Source organism: Ranitomeya variabilis, chromosome 4, assembly GCF_051348905.1.
Source record: "Ranitomeya variabilis isolate aRanVar5 chromosome 4, aRanVar5.hap1, whole genome shotgun sequence".
Taxonomy (NCBI): Eukaryota; Metazoa; Chordata; class Amphibia; order Anura; family Dendrobatidae; genus Ranitomeya; species Ranitomeya variabilis.
Window position 1 is genome coordinate 744,991,982 of NC_135235.1, and position 24,052 is coordinate 745,016,033.

General features: G+C 48.3%; 1 protein-coding gene across 1 annotated transcript in view; it reads left to right on the forward strand.

The window, feature by feature from the left end:
• Positions 1 to 645: 645 nt before the first annotated feature.
• The window catches only part of LOC143768262 (uncharacterized), a 32,787-nt gene continuing 9,380 nt past the window's right edge, over positions 646 to 24,052 (forward strand). Inside the window, exons 1-6 of the mRNA XM_077256956.1 lie at positions 646 to 734; positions 18,924 to 19,065; positions 20,459 to 20,635; positions 20,719 to 20,842; positions 20,926 to 21,023; positions 21,222 to 21,309. Coding sequence (XP_077113071.1) covers positions 646 to 734; positions 18,924 to 19,065; positions 20,459 to 20,635; positions 20,719 to 20,842; positions 20,926 to 21,023; positions 21,222 to 21,309 — 718 coding nt within the window. The remainder of the gene's footprint in view (positions 735 to 18,923; positions 19,066 to 20,458; positions 20,636 to 20,718; positions 20,843 to 20,925; positions 21,024 to 21,221; positions 21,310 to 24,052) is intronic.

Sequence of the window (24,052 nt, forward strand, 5' to 3'; positions counted from 1 at the left end):
AGGTCCGCTTACTAGATAGCAGAAGACAGATAGTATACTTTCATGGTCAGCAGAAAAACACTAACAAAACACCATCCAGAGATTACCTTAAACTCTGGCATTAACTCATAACGCCAGAGTAGCAATCCCTGATCAACGAGAGCTTTCCAGACACAGTAACAAAACTTCAGCTGTGAACTGGAACAAATAGGCAAAGCAAACATGGACAAAAGTCCAACTTATCTAGTAGTTGTCTAGAAGCAGGAACAAGCACTGAGAGGCATCAGATAACATTGTTGACCGGCAAGAAACCACCAGAGAAATGAGCTTAAATAGCGACACCCACTACTGATGGAACCAGGTGAAACAGGAAAGAGGATGACAAGTCCAATTCCACAAGCGGCCACCGGGGGAGCCCAGAATCCAAATTCACAACAATTTTGTGTGTGTTCATATCCCCGTGTGTGGTGAGTATCCCATTTCAAGGCCCCACCTTAGCAACTGAACAGTATATACTCTTTGGCATCATCGCTTGTTCACATCTGGCAGCTGTCAATTCGCCTCCAACACTTTTCCTTTCACTTTTTCCCCATTATGTAGATAGGGGCAAAATTGTTTGGTGAATTGGAATGCATAGGGTTAAAAATTTTCCTCACAACAGAGCCTATGACGCTCTCGGGGTCCAGACGTGTGACTGTGCAGGTCCTGTACGCACAGAACAGCTATATATTTGGTGTGCAGCTCTGCGGGTGCAGGTAAGTTCTGGAGGCTCCATTATTCTCTATGTGGAGTGCGGCTCTGCGGGTGGAGGTCGGTGCTGGAGGCTCCATTATTCTCTATGTGGAGTGCGGCTCTGCAGGTGGAGGTCAGTGCTGGAGGCTCCATTATTCTCTATGTGGAGTGCGGCTCTGCGGGTGGAGGTCGGTGCTGGAGGCTCCATTATTCTCTATGTGGAGTGCGGGTGGAGGTTGGTGCTGGAGGCTCCATTATTCTCTATGTGGAGTGCGGCTCTGTGGGTGGAGGTCGGTGCTGGAGGCCCCATTATTCTCTATGTGGAGTGCGGCTGTGCGGGTGGAGGTCGGTGCTGGAGGCTCCATTATTCTCTATGTGGAGTGCGGCTCTGCGGGTGGAGGTCGGTGCTGGAGGCTCCATTATTCTCTATGTGGAGTGCGGCTCTGCGGGTGGAGGTCGGTGCTGGAGGCTCCATTATTCTCTATGTGGAGCGCGGCTCTGCGGGTGGAGGTCGGTGCTGGAGGCTCCATTATTCTCTATGAGGAGTGCGGCTCTGCGGGTGGAGGTCGGTGCTGGAGGCCCCATTATTCTCTATGTGGAGTGCTGCTCTGCGGGTGGAGGTCGGTGCTGGAGGCTCCATTATTCTCTATGTAGAGTGCGGCTCTGCGGGTGGAGGTCGGTGCTGGAGGCCCCATTATTCTCTATGTGGAGTGCTGCTCTGCGGGTGGAGGTCGGTGCTGTAGGCTCCATTATTCTCTATGTAGAGTGCGGCTCTGCGGGTGGAGGTCAGTGCTGGAGGCTCCATTATTCTCTATGTGGAGTGCGGCTCTGCAGGTGGAGGTCGGTGCTGGAGGCTCCATTATTCTCTATGTAGAGTGCGGCTCTGCGGGTGGAGGTCAGTGCTGGAGGCCCCATTATTCTCTATGTGGAGTGCGGCTCTGCGGGTGGAGGTAGGTGCTGGAGGCTCCATTATTCTCTATGTGGAGTGCGGCTCTGCGGGTGGAGGTCGGTGGTGGAGGCCCCATTATTCTCTATGTGGAGTGTGGCTCTGTGATTGGAGGTCGGTGCTGGTGGCTCCATTATTCTCTATGTAGAGTGCACTCTGCGGGTGGAGGTCGGTGCTGGAGGCTCCATTATTCTCTATGTGGAGTGCGGCTCTGCGGGTGGAGGTCGGTGCTGGTGGCTCCATTATTCTCTATGTAGAGTGCGGCTCTGCGGTTGGAGGTCGGTGCTGGAGGCTCCATTATTCTCTATGTGGAGTGCGGCTCTGCGGGTGGAGGTCGGTGCTGGAGGCCCCATTATTCTCTATGTGGAGTGCGGCTCTGCGGGTGGAGGTCGGTGCTGGAGGCTCCATTATTCTCTATGTGGAGTGCGGGTGGAGGTCAGTGCTGGAGGCTCCATTATTCTCTATGTGGAGTGCGGCTCTGCGGGTGGAGGTCGGTGCTGGAGGCTCCATTATTCTCTATGTGGAGTGCGGCTCTGCGGGTGGAGGTCGGTGCTGGAGGCTCCATTATTCTCTATGTGGAGTGCGGCTCTGCGGGTGGAGGTCGGTGCTGGAGGCTCCATTATTCTCTATGTGGAGTGTGGCTCTGTGATTGGAGGTCGGTGCTGGTGGCTCCATTATTCTCTATGTAGAGTGCGGCTCTGCGGGTGGAGGTCGGTGCTGGAGGCTCCATTTTTTCTCTATGTGGAGTGCGGCTCTGCGGGTGGAGGTCGGTGCTGGAGGCTCCATTATTCTCTATGTGGAGTGTGGCTCTGTGATTGGAGGTCGGTGCTGGTGGCTCCATTATTCTCTATGTAGAGTGCGGCTCTGCGGGTGGAGGTCGGTGCTGGAGGCTCCATTTTTTCTCTATGTGGAGTGCGGCTCTGCGGGTGGAGGTCGGTGCTGGAGGCCCCATTATTCTCTATGTGGAGTGTGGCTCTGTGATTGGAGGTCGGTGCTGGTGGCTCCATTATTCTCTATGTAGAGTGCGGCTCTGCGGGTGGAGGTCGGTGCTGGAGGCCCCATTATTCTCTATGTGGAGTGCGGCTCTGCGGGTGGAGGTCGGTGCTGGTGGCTCCATTATTCTCTATGTGGAGTGCGGCTCTGCGGGTGGAGGTCGGTGCTGGTGGCTCCATTATTCTCTATGTGGAGTGCGGCTCTGCGGGTGGAGGTCGGTGCTGGTGGCTCCATTATTCTCTATGTAGAGTGCGGCTCTGCGGTTGGAGGTCGGTGCTGGAGGCTCCATTATTCTCTATGTGGAGTGCGGCTCTGCGGATGGAGGTCGGTGCTGGAGGCTCCATTATTCTCTATGTGGAGTGCGGCTCTGCGGGTGGAGGTCGGTGCTGGAGGCTCCATTATTCTCTATGTGGAGTGCGGCTCTGCGGGTGGAGGTCAGTGCTGGAGGCCCCATTATTCTCTATGTGGAGTGTGGCTCTGTGATTGGAGGTCAGTGCTGGTGGCTCCATTATTCTCTATGTAGAGTGCGGCTCTGCGGGTGGAGGTCGGTGCTGGAGGCTCCATTATTCTCTATGTGGAGTGCGGCTCTGCGGGTGGAGGTCGGTGCTGGAGGCTCCATTATTCTCTATGTGGAGTGCGGCTCTGCGGGTGGAAGTCGGTGCTGGAGGCTCCATTATTCTCTATGTGGAGTGCAGCTCTGCGGGTGGAGGTCTGTGCTGGAGGCTCCATTATTCTCTATGTGGAGTGCGGGTGGAGGTCGGTGCTGGAGGCCCCATTATTCTCTATGTGGAGTGCGGCTCTGCGGGTGGAGGTCGGTGCTGGAGGCTCCATTATTCTCTATGTGGAGTGCGGCTCTGTGGGTGGAGGTCGGAGCTGGAGGCCCCATTATTCTCTATGTGGAGTGCGGCTCTGCGGGTGGAGGTCAGTGCTGGAGGCCCCATTTTTACCCTTCGCCACGACAGCACCCCACATGAGAGAGAGGGATCCGCCCATAGGAACAGGAAACCTACAGAATAAAAGGAGGCGGTCCCCTCTCCTCCTCAGTTTAGGTTTCCTGTTTCTATGGGGAACCCGAAGTACCTACAGTCAAGGATTCCTGGGGCCATGCACCCGCCTGCGTCGGTCTCCGTGGGAACGGCAGGGGCTGCGGTACCAGAGGCAGCGTCGGGGGAGCCACTGTTTGCAGCCTCCCCCCTCGTCTGATCGTCGCCATGGTCCGGGTTCGGTGCCGCTGGTCCGCCCGGCTCCATGAGGACGCGCGCGCTCAGCGGCCGGCTTCTTATCCAGCAGCCGCCGCATGGTAAGGAGGAGCGGCGCGTCTAACCCGGAAGTCGCTGGAGCACTTCCGGGTTGGGTCCGGGGAGGCAGGAGATTCGGCGCCAGATTTAAAAGTGCGGCACTAGCGTCGGCCGGTGTGTGTAAGTATGGCTTCACCGGCCGATGTAGCGCACTTGCCTGCAACAGAGCGGTCTCCCAGTAAGGAGACAAGCGCCAGGAGCAGCACTAAAAGTGGAGATCGATCCCAGGTTAAGCGATCTGCCACCAAACAGAAGGATGTTTCTTCAGAGAATCCGCCTCCAGAACCGGAACCTGTCAGCTTCACTGGGTGAGTTTTTAAAAGAGTCTCTTCCCATATGCTGATATATGTTCCTCCTGTATCCCCTTCCTCTAGACTAAGAAAAGGACACATAAATCCAAACATAAAGAATGTGCCTTATGCTTACAACCCCTCCCGGACTCATACACAAAGAGATTATGTGCAGAGTGCATCATATTGACCTTACGGGAAGAAAACGTAATGACTCCGTCTGACGTTAGAGCCATAATACGTGAAGAGATGCAGGGTTTGGCGCATACGAGTAGCACCAGTACCCGTCAGCCTAGCAGGTCCCGATCTCCAGTAAGCTCGGAGTCAGAGGTAGTACAAAAATCCTCTGATGAAGAGGAGTCCCAGCCAAGTTCATCGGAATATGAAGGAGGCCTTTGTCTACCAAATAGTAGTGTAGACAGTTTAATTAAAGCCGTCAGGAGCACGATGGGGTGCCCAGATGAGAAGGGAAAGAAGTCAGCGCAGGACATCATGTTTGCGGGGTTAGGACAAAGAAAACGAAGGTCCTTCCCCGCCATACCCACAATTAAGGAGCTGGTTAAAAAAGAGTGGGAGAAACAACACACGAGAGGATTCTTACCATCCTCTGCTAAAAGACGCTACCCCTTCAGTGATGAAGAACTTAGTTCCTGGCAAAAGATACCAAAGGTTGATGCGGCAGTGGCTTCAACTTCTAAACAGTCGGTCTTGCCTGTGGAGGACTCAGGGACTTTAACTGATCCGTTAGACCGAAAGGCAGAAGCCTTACTTAGGAGGTCATGGGAGGCTAATACGGGGGCATTCAGACCAGCCATCTCTAGCACCTGCACTGCAAGGTCACTGCTAGTATGGACAGAGCAGCTGGAGGAACAAATTAGAGGTGGAGCTTCGAGAAATAAAATTCTGTCGAAAATCCCTCTAATGAAAGATGCAGTAGCATTTCTAGCAGATGCGTCGGTGGATTCGCTACGCCTAACAGCCAGGTCAGCCGGCCTAGTAAACACAGCCCGGCGAGCACTCTGGTTGAAAAATTGGAAAGGGGACGCACAGGCCAAAGCAAAACTTTGTGCGATTCCCTGCCAGGGTGAGTTCCTATTTGGGAAAACTCTGGACGAGCTCTTAAATAAGGCAGGAGAGCGGAAGAAAGGCTTCCCTAACCAGTACCTTCCCTCTTACAGGAGAGCTTTCAGGAGACGCCCCTTTACCAGAAACAAACCTACTGAACAAAGGGAGCGCTGGGAGACAAAGGATCCAAAACAAAGAGGTGCTCTGTTTTCGGGATCCTATAACCAAAAACGTAACAAGTACCGTTAATTATGAAGTAGGCGGTAGATTGAAATATTTCTTTTCTAAATGGAAGCTGATAACATCTAGTCTTTGGATTCTGGAAATTGTTGAAAACGGATTAAAATTAGAATTTGATAGAATCCCTTGGGATTCTTTTATTGTAACATCTCCGAGAGGTCAGCAACAACAAGAAGCTCTAGAATCAGAGATCCTGTCGCTTCTATCTAAAAAAGTATTGATAAAGGTTCCACGAGATCAAGAAGGGAGGGGGTTCTATTCCCCTTTATTTTTGATCAATAAGCCAGATGGTTCATTTCGAACCATCATAAACCTCAAAAAACTAAATTCCTTTTTGCGTAACCACACTTTCAAAATGGAATCCATTAGTTCTACCATCAAGCTTTTGTTCCCTAGGTGTGTCATGGCCGGGATAGACCTAAGAGATGCTTACTATCACCTTCCTATACATGCCGAACACCAGCAGTATCTAAGAGTAGCGGTCATCCTGGAGGGACAGGTTCGTCACTTTCAATATGTAGCAATGCCATTTGGGCTTTCTATGGCCCCCCGCATCTTTACAAAAGTGATGTTAGAAGTGATGGCTCATCTACGCCAACGGGACACTTTAATAATACCATACCTGGATGACTTTTTAGTGATAGGCAATTCTGTGGCTCAATGTAAATTGCGGTTGTCTAACACAATCTCATCCCTGCAAGACTTGGGTTGGATTATCAACTTCGAAAAGTCCAGATTGAAGCCAGACACTACTCAAATGTTTCTAGGGATCCAGCTGGACTCCGTAAGTCAAAAGAGCTTCCTCCCACATTCAAAGAGAATGACTATACAGTCAAAAGTGTCAGAAGCAATAAGAAACCCCTACATGACACTGAGAAAGGCTATGTCCTTATTAGGGTCATTGTCCTCATGTATCCCGGCTGTACCATGGGCTCAATTCCATACCCGCCAATTACAGTACGAAGTACTGTCAGCCCAGGGACGGAAAGGACACCTAGAGAGTAAACTAACTCTCTCTAGAGATGTCGTAGAATCTCTATCCTGGTGGCTAGATATGGGACACCTTTCAGGAGGCGTACCTTGGATAGTAGATCCATCCAAAATAATTACTACCGACGCCAGCCCTACGGGATGGGGTGCACATATGGAAAATGATGTAGTCCAGGATACCTGGAATCAGGCAGAATCATCATGTTCTTCAAATTGGAAAGAATTAACAGCAGTAGGGAAAGCCTTAAATTATTTTCTTCCACAGATTCAAGGAGCAGATGTAAGAGTTTTCTCAGACAACTCCACCACAGTGGCCTATGTAAACCGTCAGGGCGGTACACGGTCAGGAAGTCTGATGACCATCGCAGGGGAGATCTTCCAGTTCGCAGAGATTCATCTGGCATCTCTAACAGCCCTACACATCAGAGGAGTAGAGAATACCAAAGCAGACTACCTCAGTCGAAACAGGCTGCGCCAGGGAGAATGGTCCTTAAACAGAACCGTGTTCCGACTGATAACAAAAGCATGGGGAGTGCCTCAGATAGATCTATTTGCCACAAGAGGCAACAGACAGGTAGAAAGATTCGCTTCCCTGAACTCCTTGGATCATCCAGACATACTGGACTCCCTACACCATCCTTGGAACTTCAAACTGGCTTACGCCTTTCCTCCAATGTCTCTAGTTCCGCTAGTGATCAGGAGGGAACGGGCAAGGATGATCCTCATCGCACCCTTCTGGCCAAAGAGGCCGTGGTTCTCCTGCCTCCAGAGCATGTGTCTATGCGAGCCATGGATTCTTCCATTGGACAGGGAACTACTGTTCCAGGGGCCGTTTTTCCACCCGCAAGTGAAAGGGCTTCACTTGACGGCGTGGAACTTGAGCGGCAGTTACTAAGCTCAAGGGGTTTTTCAGAACAACTAGTGAAAACCCTGCTACTAAGTAGGAAAAGATCTACCACCCTGATATATAGCAGGGTATGGAAAAAATTCTTAAACTTTCATACAATACCGTTCACTAAACACGTTCCGATAACACCTATTCTAGAGTTCCTACAAAAAGGTAGAGAATTAGGACTATCAGTAAACACCTTAAGAGTCCAGATATCAGCGTTAGGAGCCCTATATGGATATAATGTAGCCGCTGATAGATGGGTCTCCAGATTCATTAAATCTTGTGAACGAAGTAACCCGGTACATATTCCCCGTCTACCTCCGTGGGATTTAAATCTAGTGCTAGAGGCCTTAACCAGCTCCCCATTTGAGCCTCTAGATTCTATACCTCTAAATGTCCTCACATATAAAGTAGCCCTCTTGGTAGCCCTGACCTCAGCCAGACGTGTTAGCGACATCCAGGCCCTATCAGTAGACCCACCCTTCTTACTGATATTCCATGATCGGGTAGTCCTAAAACGAGACCCCTCATACCTCCCTAAGGTAGCATCCACCTACCACAGGTCACAGGAAATATTTCTCCCTTCCTTCTTTGATTCTCCTGTAACCCCTGAACAACATAAGTTCCACACCTTAGATGTCAGAAGAGCCATCCTGACTTATATAGAAAGGTGTCAAACATGGAGGGAGAGTAGGGCTCTGTTTATCTCCTTTCAGGGCCACAAGAAAGGACATGGGGTCACGAGGGCTACCATATCTCGATGGATCAGAGATGCTATCTGCTTGGCCTATACATCAAAAGGCGAGATTCCTCCAGAGGGTATTAAAGCACACTCGACACGAGCCATGGCTTCCTCCTGGGCGGAACAAGCGGATGTCCCGATCCATTTAATATGTAAGGCCGCAACTTGGTCTACACCTTCTACCTTTTACAACCATTATAGACTTGATCTATCTTCATCTTCTGATTTGGCCTTTGGTAGAGCTGTTCTTAGTACAGTAATCCCACCCGAATAATGACTCTCTGAAAGTCTCTCATGTGGGGTGCTGTCGTGGCGAAGGGTAAAAAGCCGGATTACTCACCGGTAATGCTCTTTTAAAGAGTCCACGACAGCACCCATTTACAACCCACCCTGATTATGCACAGCTCTTTCTTTAGATTCACAAATAATGGTTGTATAGAGTTTTTAAGATATTTTGCTGAATAAGAATTAATACTAAAGCTTTTGCGGTTCCCTTTTTATACTCTGTAAACTAAACTGAGGAGGAGAGGGGACCGCCTCCTTTTATTCTGTAGGTTTCCTGTTCCTATGGGCGGATCCCTCTCTCTCATGTGGGGTGCTGTCGTGGACTCATTAAAAGAGCATTACCGGTGAGTAATCCGGCTTATTCTCTATGTGGAGTGTGGCTCTGCGGGTGGAGGTCGGTGCTGGAGGCTCCATTATTCTCTATGTGGAGTGCGGCTCTGCGGGTGGAGGTCAGTGCTGGAGGCCCCATTATTCTCTATGTGGAGTGTGGCTCTGTGATTGGAGGTCGGTGCTGGTGGCTCCATTATTCTCTATGTAGAGTGCGGCTCTGCGGGTGGAGGTCGGTGCTGGAGGCTCCATTATTCTCTATGTGGAGTGTGGCTCTGCGGGTGGAGGTCGGTGCTGGTGGCTCCATTATTCTCTATGTGGAGTGCGGCTCTGCGGGTGGAGGTCGGTGCTGGTGGCTCCATTATTCTCTATGTAGAGTGCGGCTCTGCAGGTGGAGGTCGGTGCTGGAGGCTCCATTATTCTCTATGTGGAGTGCGGGTGGAGGTCGGTGCTGGAGGCTCCATTATTCTCTATGTGGAGTGCGGCTCTGCGGGTGGAGGTCGGTGCTGGAGGTTCCATTATTCTCTATGTGGAGTGTGCGGCTCTGCAGGTGGAGGTCGGTGCTGGAGGCTCCATTGTTCTCTATGTGGAGTGCGTCTCTGCGGGTGGAGGTCGGTGCTGGAGGCTCCATTATTCTCTATGTGGAGTGCGGCTCTGCGGGTGGAGGTCGGTGCTGGAGGCTCCATTATTCTCTATGTGGAGTGCGGCTCTGCGGGTGGAGGTCGGTGCTGGTGGCTCCATTATTCTCTATGTAGAGTGCGGCTCTGCAGGTGGAGGTCGGTGCTGGAGGCTCCATTATTCTCTATGTGGAGTGCGGGTGGAGGTCGGTGCTGGAGGCTCCATTATTCTCTATGTGGAGTGCGGCTCTGCGGGTGGAGGTCGGTGCTGGAGGTTCCATTATTCTCTATGTGGAGTGCAGCTCTGCGGGTGGAGGTCGGTGCTGGAGGCTCCATTACTCCATTATTCTCTATGTGGAGTGCGGCTCTGCGGGTGGAGGTCGGTGCTGGAGGCTCCATTATTCTCTATGTGGAGTGCGGCTCTGCGGGTGGAGGTCGGTGCTGGAGGCTCCATTATTCTCTATGTGGAGTGTGGCTCTGCGGGTGGAGGTCGGTGCTGGTGGCTCCATTATTCTCTATGTAGAGTGCGGCTCTGCAGGTGGAGGTCGGTGCTGGAGGCTCCATTATTCTCTATGTGGAGTGCGGGTGGAGGTCGGTGCTGGAGGCTCCATTATTCTCTATGTGGAGTGCGGCTCTGCGGGTGGAGGTCGGTGCTGGAGGTTCCATTGTTCTCTATGTGGAGTGCAGCTCTGCGGGTGGAGGTCGGTGCTGGAGGCTCCATTACTCCATTATTCTCTATGTGGAGTGCAGCTCTGCGGGTGGAGGTCGGTGCTGGAGGCTCCATTATTCTCTATGTGGAGTGCGGCTCTGCGGGTGGAGGTCGGTGCTGGAGGCTCCATTATTCTCTATGTGGAGTGCGGCTCTGCGGGTGGAGGTCGGTGCTGGAGGCTCCATTATTCTTTATGTGGAGTGCGGGTGGAGGTCGGTGCTGGAGGCTCCATTATTCTCTATGTGGAGTGCGGCTCTGCGGGTGGAGGTCGGTGCTGGAGGCTCCATTATTCTCTATGTGGAGTGCGGGTGGAGGTCAGTGATGGAGGCTCCATTGTTCTCTATGTGGAGTGCGGGTGGAGGTAGGTGCTGGAGGCTCCATTATTCTCTATGTGGAGTGTGGCTCTGCGGGTGGAGGTCGGTGCTGGAGGCTCCATTATTCTATATGTGGAGTGCGGCTCTGCGGGTGGAGGTCGGTGCTGGAGGCTCCATTATTCTCTATGTGGAGTGCGGCTCTGCGGGTGGAGGTCGGTGCTGGAGGCTCCATTATTCTCTATGTGGAGTGTGGCTCTGCGGGTGGAGGTCGGTGCTGGAGGCTCCATTATTCTATATGTGGAGTGCGGCTCTGCGGGTGGAGGTCGGTGCTGGAGGCTCCATTATTCTCTATGTGGAGTGCGGCTCTGCGGGTGGAGGTCGGTGCTGGAGGCTCCATTATTCTCTATGTGGAGTGCGGCTCTGCGGTGGAGGTCGGTGCCACAGGCTCCCCATTATTCATTGCTTCCAGCCATCTAGCAGGACAGTCCCAATTTGGGGTAACTCTCCCGGGTGTTCAGGGCCACCTCCCGACTCTCACTCTGTCCCTGTAAGTTGCCTCCTCTCCAGCTCACTGTGTTCAGTGCTCACTAGTTCCTTCTCTGACTCTGGGGGAAGGCCGCCGGCATCTCTGTGCTGTAATTAACTCATTCTTCACCTTTCTTCCCGTCTGGGCCCTGCTGATCAAACACACAACTTCCTGTGCTGGTGCATAGAGATACATTCCTATATACCAGTGTATTCCTATGTACCTGCATTCTAGAGCTGAAATTAAAGTCAGAGATTTTTTTCCCCATAAAATAATAAAGAACAATTAGAATAATGATTTATTGCAGTTTTTTTTTATCCATTTTGTGCCCAAGCCAAAATTTTCAACTCTAACATGTCAATTTACAGTATGTGGTTAAAACACTGAAACATTTCCACATATTTCAGTGCGTGAAAACCTAAACGTTGCAGGTTATGTGTTTGGCACAATGGCCTTTAAAAAAACAATAAACTGACAGCTCGTCTCACTAATAAAGCAAGACGTCATATAGTGAACCTTATGTGTAAAAACGAAAAAGTTCTGGCTGCTACAACTATGAAGGAATGAACAAAGAATAAATCCATAGGTCCCAACCCTCCCGAATCCAGCAGAACAGTCCCAGATTTGGGTCTATGTCCTGTCGTCCTGGGCAGTCTGCTGAATGTCCCTGACTGCCATCATGCCTCCTTCTGACATCTCCTCTGGCCAGGGTAGGAAAAAATGGTAAATGGCTCTGGCTGTGGGTGCAGTTAAGGGCAAGACAAGAATTTTGCTGTGGCGGCTATACATAGTTTGTCCCTCTTTGTCTTTGGATTTCCAGCAGAAACCAATAGGCAGTGTATTGAATTGTATTATACAATATCTCCTTACTCTATATTCAATTTTAACCCCTTCATGACCGTGGGATTTTTCGTTTTTCCGTTTTCGTTTTTCACTCCCCTCCTTCCCAGAGCCATAACTTTTTTATTTTTCCGTCAATTTGGCCATGTGAGGGCTTATTTTTTGCGGGACGAGTTGTACTTTTGAATGACACCATTGGTTTTACCATGGCGTGTACTAGAAAACGGGAAAAAAATTCCAAGTGCGGTGAAATTGCAAAAAAAGTGCAATCCCACACTTGTTTTTTTTTTGCTAGGTTCACTAAATGATAAAACTGACCTGCCATTATGATTCCCAGGTCAGTACGAGTTCATAGACACCAAACATGTCTAGGTTATTTTTTACCTAAGTGGTGAAAAAAAATTCCAAACTTTGCAAAAAAAAAATAAAATAAAATTGCGCCATTTTCCGATACCCGTAGCGTCTCCATTTTTCGTGATCTGGGGTCGGGTGAGGGCTTATTTTTTGTGTGCCGAGCTGGTGTTTTTAATAATAGCATTTCGGTGCAGATACGTTCTTTTGATCGCCCGTTATTGCATTTTAATGCAATGTCGCGGCGACCAAAAAAACGTAATTCTGGCGTTTCGATTTTTTTTCTCGTTACGCCGTTTTGCGATCAGGTTAATGCTTTTTTTTATTGATAGATCGGGCGATTCTGAACGCGGCCAGGGCCGGCGTTAGGGGCAGGCAGACTAGGCAGCTGCCTGGGGCCCCCGCTGCCCTAGGGGCCCCCAGCCAGGGGCAGACATACTGTTGATGGCACTGCTACAGGGCCCAGAGGTGGTATCATGCAGGGTCGGGCCCCTCTCACTCCCTCCTGTAATCATGGAACACCGAGTGTCGGGGAGAGAGTGGGGCGCGAAGTGCAGGAGATCAAAAAGGGGGCGTGTCATGCAGGGAGAGACGCTGGCCAATGAACGCTTTCCTTACCTCACAGTGACCAGACTGAGGAGAGCGCTCACTGGCTGCCGTCTGTCCCCCTGCATGGAGCGTCCCAATGGTGAGTACTCGCCTACAGTCAGGGGCCCCGGCTGCACAGCACACAGGGACAGCAGTGGAGGAAGAGCAGGACTTACAGGGGGTCTTCTGCTCCCTCCACTGTTCTGTTCAGAGCAGGCTGCAGCGTCTCCTCACAGAGAAGAGATGGGGGAGGAGCTCACTGCAGGGGCAGCACGGCAGCAAAATGTATGCTGTGAAGTGACCTGAAAAGTAATGTGCAGTTATAGTGCTCTTTATAACTTATCTCTTTATAATTTTAGTCATGGAACTTTTTGAATTTGAGTCTTTTCCTCCCTTACTGGGAATTTATCATCAGGTGCTGTCTGCTCTGTGCCCCATCCCCCACAGTGGGGTCTGCAGCCTTCTCCAGCTGAACTGACCTGCAGGGCTCATCTGATCACCTATACAAGATTAGTATGTATGAATGTATATGCTTGTATATGTATGTGTGCATCTGTGTGTATCTATGTGTATGTTTCTATCTGTGTGTGTGTATCTGTGTATGTACAGTATATGTGTGTATGTATGGTATAGTTGTATGGCTGTGTGTGTATGCATGTACAGTATGTGTGTATCTGTGTATGTGAAATAAATTTGTATGGATATATGGTATATATGTATGTTTATGTGCATGTACATGCAGTATATGTGTATGTATATGTGTGTACGGTATGTGTATATACTGTATGTGTGTATGTACGGTACGTGTATGTGTATCTGTATGTTCGGTATATGTGTGTGTATGCATGTACGGTATATGTATGTATGTACGGTATGTGCATTTGGGTGTATTTTATATGTATGTACGGTATGTGTGTACTATATGTATATAACTGTATCTGTGTATGTACGGTATATGTGTGTGTATCTGTGTGTATGTACGGTATATGTGTGTACGGCATTTGTGTGAATGTAGGGTGTATGCATGTGTGTATGTACGGTATGTGTATGTATGATGGTATATGTATGTGTATCTGTGTGTATGTATGGTATATGTATGTGTTTGCATATACTGTATTTGTATGTGTATCTGTGTGTACGTACGGTGTATGTGTATTTGTGTGTATGTATGGTATATGTATGTACGGTATGTGTATACTATCTGTGTATATAACTGTATGTGTGTATGCATGTAAGGTGTATGTCTGTGTATGTACGGTATGTGTATCTGTGTGTATGTACGGTGTATGTATTTACAGTATATGCCGGAACAAAAATCATTGTTCTCATCAGCACATCGCCCAGTTAAAACTGCAGATATTCTGCTAAGATGATATTGTATGGGGACAGATTGATTTACTAGTGATCATTCTGTCCCCAGCCAGTGTAAAGAGGCTGGAAACAAGTGGCGAATGACTTCAATATTGTTGATCACGCTCGTTTAGTGGCCTGAAATCAGCGCATGTAGCTACAACCAAAATGTTTCTGTTGGTGCAATATGTTAGCATTTGGGGCCCCATTTTAAACTTTTGCCTAGGGCCCCACTTTGCCTAAAACCGGCCCTGAACGCGGCGATACCAAATATGTGTAGATTTGATTTTTTTTTTATTGATTTATTTTGATTGGGGCGAAAGGGGGGTGATTTAAACTTTTATATTTTTTTTATTTTTTTCACTTTTTTTAACTTTTTTTTTAACTTTTGCCATGCTTCAATAGCCTCCATGGGAGGCTAGAAGCAGGCACAGCCCGATCGGCTCTGCTACATAACAGCGATCATCAGATCGCTGCTATATAGCAGAATTGCAGGTGTGCCACAGGGGGGCGCTCACAGCCACCGGCGATCAGTAACCATAGAGGTCTCAAGGACCTCTATGGCTACAATATACAAGCATCGCCGACACCCGATCATGTGAGGGGGGTCGGCGATGCGCTCATTTCCGGCCGCCCGGCCGGATGCGGTAGTTAAATGCCGCTGTCTGCGTTTGACAGCGGCATTTAGCTAGTTAATAGCGGCGGGTGATCGCGATTTCACCCGCCGCTATTGCGCGCACATGTCAGCTGTAAAAAACAGCTGACATGTCGCGACTTTGATGTGCGCTCACCGCCGGAGCGCACATCAAAGCAGGGGACCCGACATCGGACGGTATAGTACGTCCGATGTCGGCAAGGAGTTAACCTTTTTTGTGATCCCAACTGAAACGAGAACGATACTTGATGTCTGTATTACGCACTAATTCGGAGACTGTTTGTAGCAGTCCGGATATACGGGGTACTCAGATATTACTCAGACCTAGTCACAGCCAAAGCTAACAGACAGTTCTCCATCCTCTTCCTTCTTGACCTGTCCTCTGCCTTCGACACAGTCGATCGCTGCCTACTGCTACAGATTCTTTCTCCCCTTGGCATCAAAGACCTCGCCCTGTCCTGGATTGCCTCATACCTATCCAACCGCACATTTAGCATTTCCCACTCCCACACTACCTCCTCATCCCGCCCTCTCTCTGTTGGAGTCCCTCAAGGCTCTGTCCTAGGACCCCTACTTTTTTCCATCTATACCCTTGGCCTAAGACAACTCATAAAGTCCCATGGCTTCCAGTACCACCTGTATGCAGATGACACTCAGATCTACATCTCTGGCCCAAATGTCACCTCCCTGCTGTCCAGAATCCCGAAGTGTCTGTCAGCCATATCCTCCTTCTTCACCTCTCGCTTCCTAAAACTCACTGTAGACAAAACTGAATTCATCTTTCCCCCACCTCACGTATCCCCCCTACCCAATCTATCTATTATGGTAAACGGCATCACGCTCTCTCCTGCTCCTGAAATCCGCTGCCTTGGGGTAACTCTTGACTCTGCCCTGTCCTTCAAACGTCACGTCCAAGCTCTTGCCACCTCCTGTCGCCTCCAACTCAAAAATATTGCCAGAATCCGTTCCTTCCTCAGCCCACAATCTATACCAAAACTCTTGTGCATGCTCTCATCATCTCCCGCCTCGATTACTGCAACACCCTCCTCTGTGGCCTCCCCGCTAACTCTCTTGCACCACTCCAGTCTGTCCTCAACTCTGCTGCCCGCCTAATCCACCTCTCTCCTCGCTACTCCCCTGCTTCTCCCCTCTGCAAATCCCTCCAGTGGCTCCCAATCCCCCAACGAATCCAGTTCAAACTACTAACACTGATCTACAAAGCCATCCACAACCTGTCCCCTCCCTATATCTCTGAACTAATCTCACACTATCTTCCCTCACATAATCTTCGTTCATCCCAAGACCTCCTACTCTCCTCCACACTTATTTGTTCCTCACACAATCGCCTCCAAGATTTCTCCCGAATATCCCCCATCCTCTGGAATTCCATGCCTCAACATGTCCGATTATCCACCACCCTCGGATCCTTCAGACGGAACCTAAAAACCCATCTCTTCAGGAAAGCCTACAGCCTACAATAACCGAGCCGCCGCCTCACCACCGCCAGAGCCGCCGCCGCCTCACCCCTACCTTCTGTCTCTTCCCCACTATCCCATAGAATGTAAGTCCGCAAGGACAGGGTCCTCTCACTGTAAACCTGTTTACTGTAAATGATATTTATAACCCTGTATGTAACCCCTTTCTCATGTACAGCACCATGGAATTAATGGTGCTATATAAATAAATATTAATAATTTTCACACATTGACACACAAGTCTTAGATGTTGATTCAGGGACTGGCCGCACACGGATCAGGTGACAAGGTCCAGGAACTGGCCGCACCAGGATCAGTGACTTTAGACTCAGGACTGGTCGCACAATGACCAGGTACTACAGGGTCAGCACACTGGTCACATCAGTACCAGGAGACCTCACAACTTCACTAGGAGGCTACTTCACTCACTAATGATTCCCTGTAGTGCTTGACACCACTCTATAGGGGAGGGTTCCTTTTAAACAAGATGCCTCCCTGCCAGGCTTGGACTGGCTCATAGGGGAACAGGGGAATCCCCTGGTGGGCCCTAGTCTAGATATGGGCCCCCAACCCCACTATGGTCAGTGCTTGGCATAATTCACTTGATTTACTCTGTACAGAAAAAAACAAAATCATCACTCATTAACCAAACTACCCAGTTTACTTTTATATAGAAGCATAGGTAGATTTGTGAACCAGGGAAGTGTAGTATTTGCATGTATGTGCAATGTGGGCCCCCCAAAGTCAATGATACTGGTGGGCCCTTAGCTCCCAGCTATTGGTTGGAATCCATCTTGCAGGTGTACTTTTAACCCACCCCTTTCTGACATCGGACGTACGCCAATGTCACTATCCCCCGCTTTGATGTGGGCTCCGTTGGTGACCCGCGGCTATTAACTAGTTAAAAGCCACTGTTAATTTCTGACATCGGCATTTATCATGCCCTTCCGGCCGTCTAGCTGGAAATACGCACACCGGTGACCTGCGTCACGTGATCACGGGTCACGGTCGGCATGACAACCAGAGGTCTCCTTGACACCTCTATGGTTTTTGGTACCAGATTGCTTGAGCGCCACCCGATGGTCTGCGCTCATAGCAAGTCTGTAATTCTGCTACATAGAGGCGATCTGAGCATCGCCTCTATGTAGCAGAGCCGATAGGCTATGTGCACACGATGTGGATTTTGCTGCTGATCCGCAGCAGTTTCCCATGAGTTTACAGTACAATGTAAACCTATGGGAAACCGAAAACGCTGTGCCCATGCTGCGGAAAAAAACGTGCGGAAACGCAGCGGTTTACATTCCGGAGCATGTCAATTCTTTGTGCGGAATCCGCAGCGGTTTTACACCTGCTCCATAATAGAAAACCGCAGGTGTAAAACCGCAGTGGAATCCGCACAAAAAACGCGGTAAATCCGCAGGAAAAACGCAGTGTTTTTGCCCTGCGGATTTTTCAAATCCACTGCGGAAAAATCTGCAGAGGACCATTCTACGTGTGCACATACCCTTAGAGTTATGTCAGCTTCTAGCCTCCCATGGAGACTACTGAAGCATGCCAAAAGTTAAAGAAAAATAGTGTTAAAAATATAAAAAAAAATAAAAACAATATAAAAGTTCAAATCACCCCCCTATTGCCCCAAATAAAACAACAACAAAAAATCAATCATACACATTTTTGGTATTGCCGCGTTCATAATCGCCCGATCTATCAATATTAAAAAAAGGATTAACCTGATCGCTAAACGGCTTAGCGGGAAAAAACATCAAAACGCCAGAATTAAATTTTTTTGGTTGCCATGACATTGCATTAAAATGCAATAATGGGCAATCAAAAGAACGTACCTGCACCAAAATGTTATCATTAAAACCGTCACCTCGGCGTGCAAAAAATAAGCCCTAACACAACCCCAGATCACGAAAAATGGAGACACTACAGGTGTCAGAAAATGTTGCATTGTTTTTTGTTTGTTTTTTTTAGCAAAGTTTGTAATTTGTTTTCACCACTTAGATAAAAAAAGAACCTAGACATGTTTGGTGTCTATGAACTCGTAATGAGCTGGAAAATCGTAATGGAAGGTCAGTTTTAGCATTTAGTGAACCTAGCAAAAAAACAAACCCAAAAAAAAAGTGTGGGATTGCACTTTTTTTTGCATTGCACTTTTTTTTGCAATTTCACCGAACTTGGAATTGTTTTCCCGTTTTCTAGTACAAGACATGGTAAAACCAATGGTGTCGTTCAAAAGTACAACTCGTCCCGCAAAAAATAAGCCCTCACTTGGCCATATTGACGGAAAAATAAAAAAGTTATGGCTCTGCGAAGAAGGCGAGTGAAAAACAAAAATGCAAAACCGAAAAAAGCTCCGGTCATGAAAGGGTTAAACTAAATGCCTCCCAGCTATTGGCTGGAGGCGTTTTACTATGTGCGAACGCTGCCCCCTTAAGAACACGGGAGCACGCACTGGGAGGTACGGCACACACAGGCCAGGAAACGGGCAACACGCCGGGGACCACGCCGCATGGCTGGGGCGGTCAATATGCCGGTGTCGCTGCATGGAGGTAGAGGGAAGACCATGAAGAGGCGCCTGTAATGGTGTTACAGTCTGAACTCCACATTTTAGGTTATTGCTCTCAACTAGCAGCACCAACCCAGTAATTTGTTGGGGGGGGAAGGTCATAGTATTTTGTATGATTGTACATAATCTCACCTTCTTTCTATTCAGGTTCCTGAGAAATTTTATCTTTTACATTGACATCTACTACAAAATCTGCTTTGACCCTTCAAGGATGGATATGGACAGAGACAAGATGGCGGAGAGGATATTACACCTCACCCTAGAGATCCTCTTCCAGCTTACTGGAGAGGTGAGAGATTCTGATGATATCAAATTACATTGTAATGCAGGTGTCTGGATGCAACAAGCAGAGATCAAGAGGCAGAAACAGCCAAGGGTTGATATAATGCTATTTATATACAGCAGTAACTTTTAAACAATAAGTGTTAGTAGCTATGCAGTTTTACAGTAGAGGGAATACAAAAGGTTTAGAATAAACAAGAAAGTCTTCACTAGTTAACGTTAGTGTCCTTTTCACAAAAGTAGTGTGCCCAGTCTTGGGAGTCACCACGTCAGTTCTCACTCAAAGCTCTTGCCCTACCGGAGGTCACCGAGTTTTCTCGCTAGGCGGCAAGTCTCTACCTCATGTAGTCTATTAAAGCCCATTGAGCCTCCCACGCTCCAACAGGCCCCTAAACAGGCAGGGTAGGCCAAGATTGGGACATCTGTCAATGTCATCTTTAATGCCTGAAATGCTTCCTCTTGTCATGGTCCCCAGTGAATGGGTTGACGTTTCCAGCCGTGCCCCGCAACAACTCGTTTTGTGGTACTGCAATCTTGGCAAAGTCCCTTATGAACCGGTTGCATACGGCTAGCACTAGGAACGCTCACAGTTCTACCAGGTCAGTAGGCGTGGGCCACTTCAGTACTGCAGCCACCTTCTCTGCGGTGGGGTAAATTCCCTCATTAGACACGGTGAGTCTTAGGTGTTCAATTTCCCACTTAAATAGATGACACTTCCGGGGCATTATTTCTAATCCTTGTCTTTGAAGCCGCTCCAGCACTTGCTCCAGCTGGTGAAGATATTCTTCAAACGTGGAGGAATAAACTATTATGTCATCCAGATAGATCAAAGGGGCTTCAAAGTTCAAAGCATCTTCCTATCAACTGCTGTAAGGTTCCCAGTGCATTCGTCTGTCCGAAGGGTAGCCGGTTGAACTCAAACAGGCCCATAGGGAGAACAAAAGCTGTTTTCTGGCCGTCCTACTCAGCCACCAGGACTTATCAGTAGCCACTGGCTAAATCAAGTGAGGAAAAATATTTGGCTTTTCCTAATGCAGATAGGGACTCCTCAATTCTCAGCAAGGGATAGGCGTGTATTGCCAAGTTTTTTAACACTAAGGTTCGGATACGGCTTTAAAGAAGGCTACTACTTGCGATATAATGCAATTTTATTTTAAAGTACAAAATTAAAGGAATAGCTGCAAACCTTCCAGCATACTTTGGTTCCACTTGATTTTGGCTGGGCAGCATATGGCAGCCTCTCGTCATCAATGACACAGCCTGCAAGAGTTCTCCATATATGTCATGGCTTCTTTTTACAACATCATTATCTATCGGAATAACAGATGGACAGAACTGGAGAGGTGAGAACTCTGGAAATGTCTGTAGTGAGATTTATTAATATGTCTCTCCATAACCAGGATTACACAGTAGTGAAGACCTTTACTAAGTGCTGTCAGAAAACTCTGTCTGAGGGATGGGGAAGACCCCTGAGCCCAATCATGGGGCCTCCACCTCACCCCCTGAAACATGAGGTCATCAATGACCAGAAGATCCTAGAACTTCTCTACAAGATGGTTGAGCTGCTGACTGGAGAGGTGACACTGCTGGGAATGCTGGGACATTATACAGTAACACTATGAAGGGATCGGGGGGATGACGGTATCATTGTATGTGTCAGGTTCCTATAAGGTGTCAGGATGTCGCTGTCTATTTCTCCATGGAGGAGTGGGAGTATTTAGAAGGACACAAAGATGTGTACAAGGACGTCATGATGGAGGTTCCCCAGTCCCTGACATCACCAGGTAATAGACAGGACTAAATACACACTGCCTATAATTATCTGTATGTAAAGAATGAATTCAGTCCCTGTATGTGTTTCCTCCAGATCTATCCAGTAAGAGGACAACACCAGAGAGATGTCCCCGTCCTCTTCTTCCACAGGACTGTAAACAGGAAGATCCCAATGTTCCTCAGGATCATCAGGTAGATGGAGAGAAGGTGTCATGAGACCTCCCCTATGATGTGTAGATGGCTGTGAAGGTCTTGTGCTCAGTCTTGTTTTATCCACCAGTATTATATGTTTTATACTTGTGTAATGAGAACGGTGGAGATGGCAGGATTAGAGCTGATCATAGATGTGACTTCTCCATCTGTTGGTGACTTTTACAAAATTTGTTTCAGGGTGAAAATTTGACCCATATTAATACTGCAGAGACATATGTGAGGGGTGATGAGCGGTGTAAAGAGGAGATTCCTACATGTGACCCAGGTGAGTAGTAACCACTAAATGCAGAGAAGTCATAGATTTTACTGTAATTATATGTTGAATGTCTAGCAGCCGTACCGGTCCTGGAAGAACAGTCAAATGAGAAGCCAAACCGTTTTGATGTCAACAAGAAATATGTAGGCAGGTCAGGAAAGGATTTAGATGTAGGGTCCGGTAATAATCTACTCAAAACCGGGTAACAACTTAACTCTGGTAATAACAGATTAGCTAATTTGACTCTTACACAATGAACTAAGTGACCCTGTGAATTTAGTGCAGCATTTCCACCAGCGCAACCATGGGCTATATTGTGAAGGCTGGTTAGAAAAGTGACAGTGCAGGAGCATGCCAGTACAAGAACATTACAAGCAGGAATCATAATCAAGGAAGCCAGAGGTCGTTTACTAGGAGCAGCAGTGTCATTTGAAGGAATAGCAGGTGGAAGGAAGCTTGACTAAAAGCAGGTAGCTCAATAATCAGGCCAAGTTTTAAATAGGGTTCTCAGTCAGAATGAACCAATGAGGAACTCAGGGTGATAACCAACAGGAAACTCAGGGAGGAGACATCAGCAACAACATAGGTTCAAGTATTTGGATAAGCACGGGACTGTCCAGCGAGCTAAATAGCTCAGAAGGAAAAGGTGCCAACTGGTGCAGATTAACTGCTAGGTTCGAATCGTGACAGTACTCCCCTCATTCCAGGATGGCCTCTGGACATCCCAGGCACTGACTTCTCTTGGTGTCTCAGATGAAAAGCTCTTGTAAGCCTGGATGCATGGACGTTGCCCTCTGCCTCCCATGAATTATCTTCTGGTCCATAACCCCTCCATTGTACCAAATATTGTAGTATCCCTCTAAATTTTATTGAGTCCAAAATGTCAACAACGATGTATTCTTTTTCACCATGGACTTTTTCTGGTGGAGGAGGTGGCTGAGTTTTTTCTGTAAAAGAGTTCTCATTGAATATCTTGAGCAAGGACATATGCAACACAGGGTGAATTTTCAGGCTGCTGGGAAGTTTTAAACGGAAAGCAACTGGGTTAATTTGTGCAGAAATTTGAAAAGGTCCTATGAATTTTTTACCTAATTTAGAAGATGGTACGTTTGTCTTCAGGTTTTTGGTATAAAGCCAAACTTTGTCGCAGACCTGAAAGGTAGGAGGGACTTTGTGACGTCTATCTGCTGTTTCTTTATAATCTTCTTGGGTCTTTTGTAACATCTCAGTTACATAGTTATTAAGGTTGAAGGAAGACTTTAAGTCCATCTAGTTCAACCCATAGTCTAACCTAAGATGCCCTAACATGTTAGTTCTTTTTGAGCTTTCTGCAACTCTGTAAGTCTGTTTGTAACAGCAGGAACTGAGGTATTGAATGGAAGATTAGGAATAAATACCAGATGCAAGCCATAGTTAGCAAAAAAAATGGGCTTTGGGATGTAGAAATGTGTTTCTAGTTATTATATGCAAATTCTGCTATTGGTAGATAATCCACCCAGTCATCCTGTAGGTAAGAAATATAACACATATAGCACAGGTATTGTTGAAGGGTTTGGTTAGTTTTTTCAGTCTGTCCATTGAATTGTGTGTGTACAGAAGGTTTTCCAAAATCTGGATCTAAATTGAACATCTCTATCAGAAACGACATTGTGAGGAATTCCATGTAGTCTGAATACCTTTGACCACTAATTCTGCAGTTTGTTCAGCGGTAGGAATTCCTTTAGTCGGAATAAAATAGGACATCTTTGTGAGCCAATCCACCACAACAAAGATAACAATCATTTCTTTTGAAGGAGGAAAGTCCACGATAAAATCCATTAAGATTGATCCCCAAGGCCTAGATGGAACTGGAAGAGGTTGGTAAAAGTCTTAGACGAGAAGATCGTGGCGTTTTGTTCTGTGCACATGCTAAACAGGAAGAAATATATTTTCTCGCATCCTTCCTACAATTAGGCCACCAAAAAGAACAAAGTAGAAGTTCTTGCGTTTTCATTACTCCAGGGTGTCCTCCAAGTTTAGAATCATGGACACGTTTGAGGACTTCAAGTCGAGCAGATTTGGGGACATATATTTGGTGGTTCTGCATCCAAAATCCCACCTTAAAGGAAAGATCAATGTCTTTAGAAGGATGGTTAAGAAAGAAGTCAGTTTGGTGTCCCTCTTTAATTTTCATCACAAATTCCCCAAAAAAGTTTTTGGACGTAGAATGATACAGTCAGTGGCGTAGGAAGGGGGGGGGCGGGCCGCCCCGGGCGGCACAATGCGGGGGGGCGGCACAATGCGGGGGTGAGTCAGTGGCGTATCTAGGGGGGAGCAGCCGGCAGGGGGGCGCAGTCGGGCCGCCTAAAGCGGCGGTCCGCAGTGTCTCCCCCGGCGGCTGCATTCTGTCACCCCCCGCACTGGGAGTCAGCTGTTCTCTGTGCCGACTGTCAAGCTGACAGCCGGCACAGAGAAGCTGCGGCGCGCCGGCTCCCAATGTTCAATTGTACTCGTATCTGAGATGCGAGTACAATTGAAGCTCTGACTGCCGGGTCAGAGCGACGCCAGCAGCGTGATCAGGTCATGTGATCACGCTGCTGACGTCACTCACCTGCGCGGCAGAGCAGGAGATGCAGAGCGGTGGTAAGTGCTCCAGTGGAGCTGAAGACACCGAAAGTGCAGGGGGGGGATTTACTGTGAGTGGGGATGGGGGCATATATTGTGGGGGGGATTTAATGTGAGGGGATGGGGGGCATATATTGTGGGGGGGATT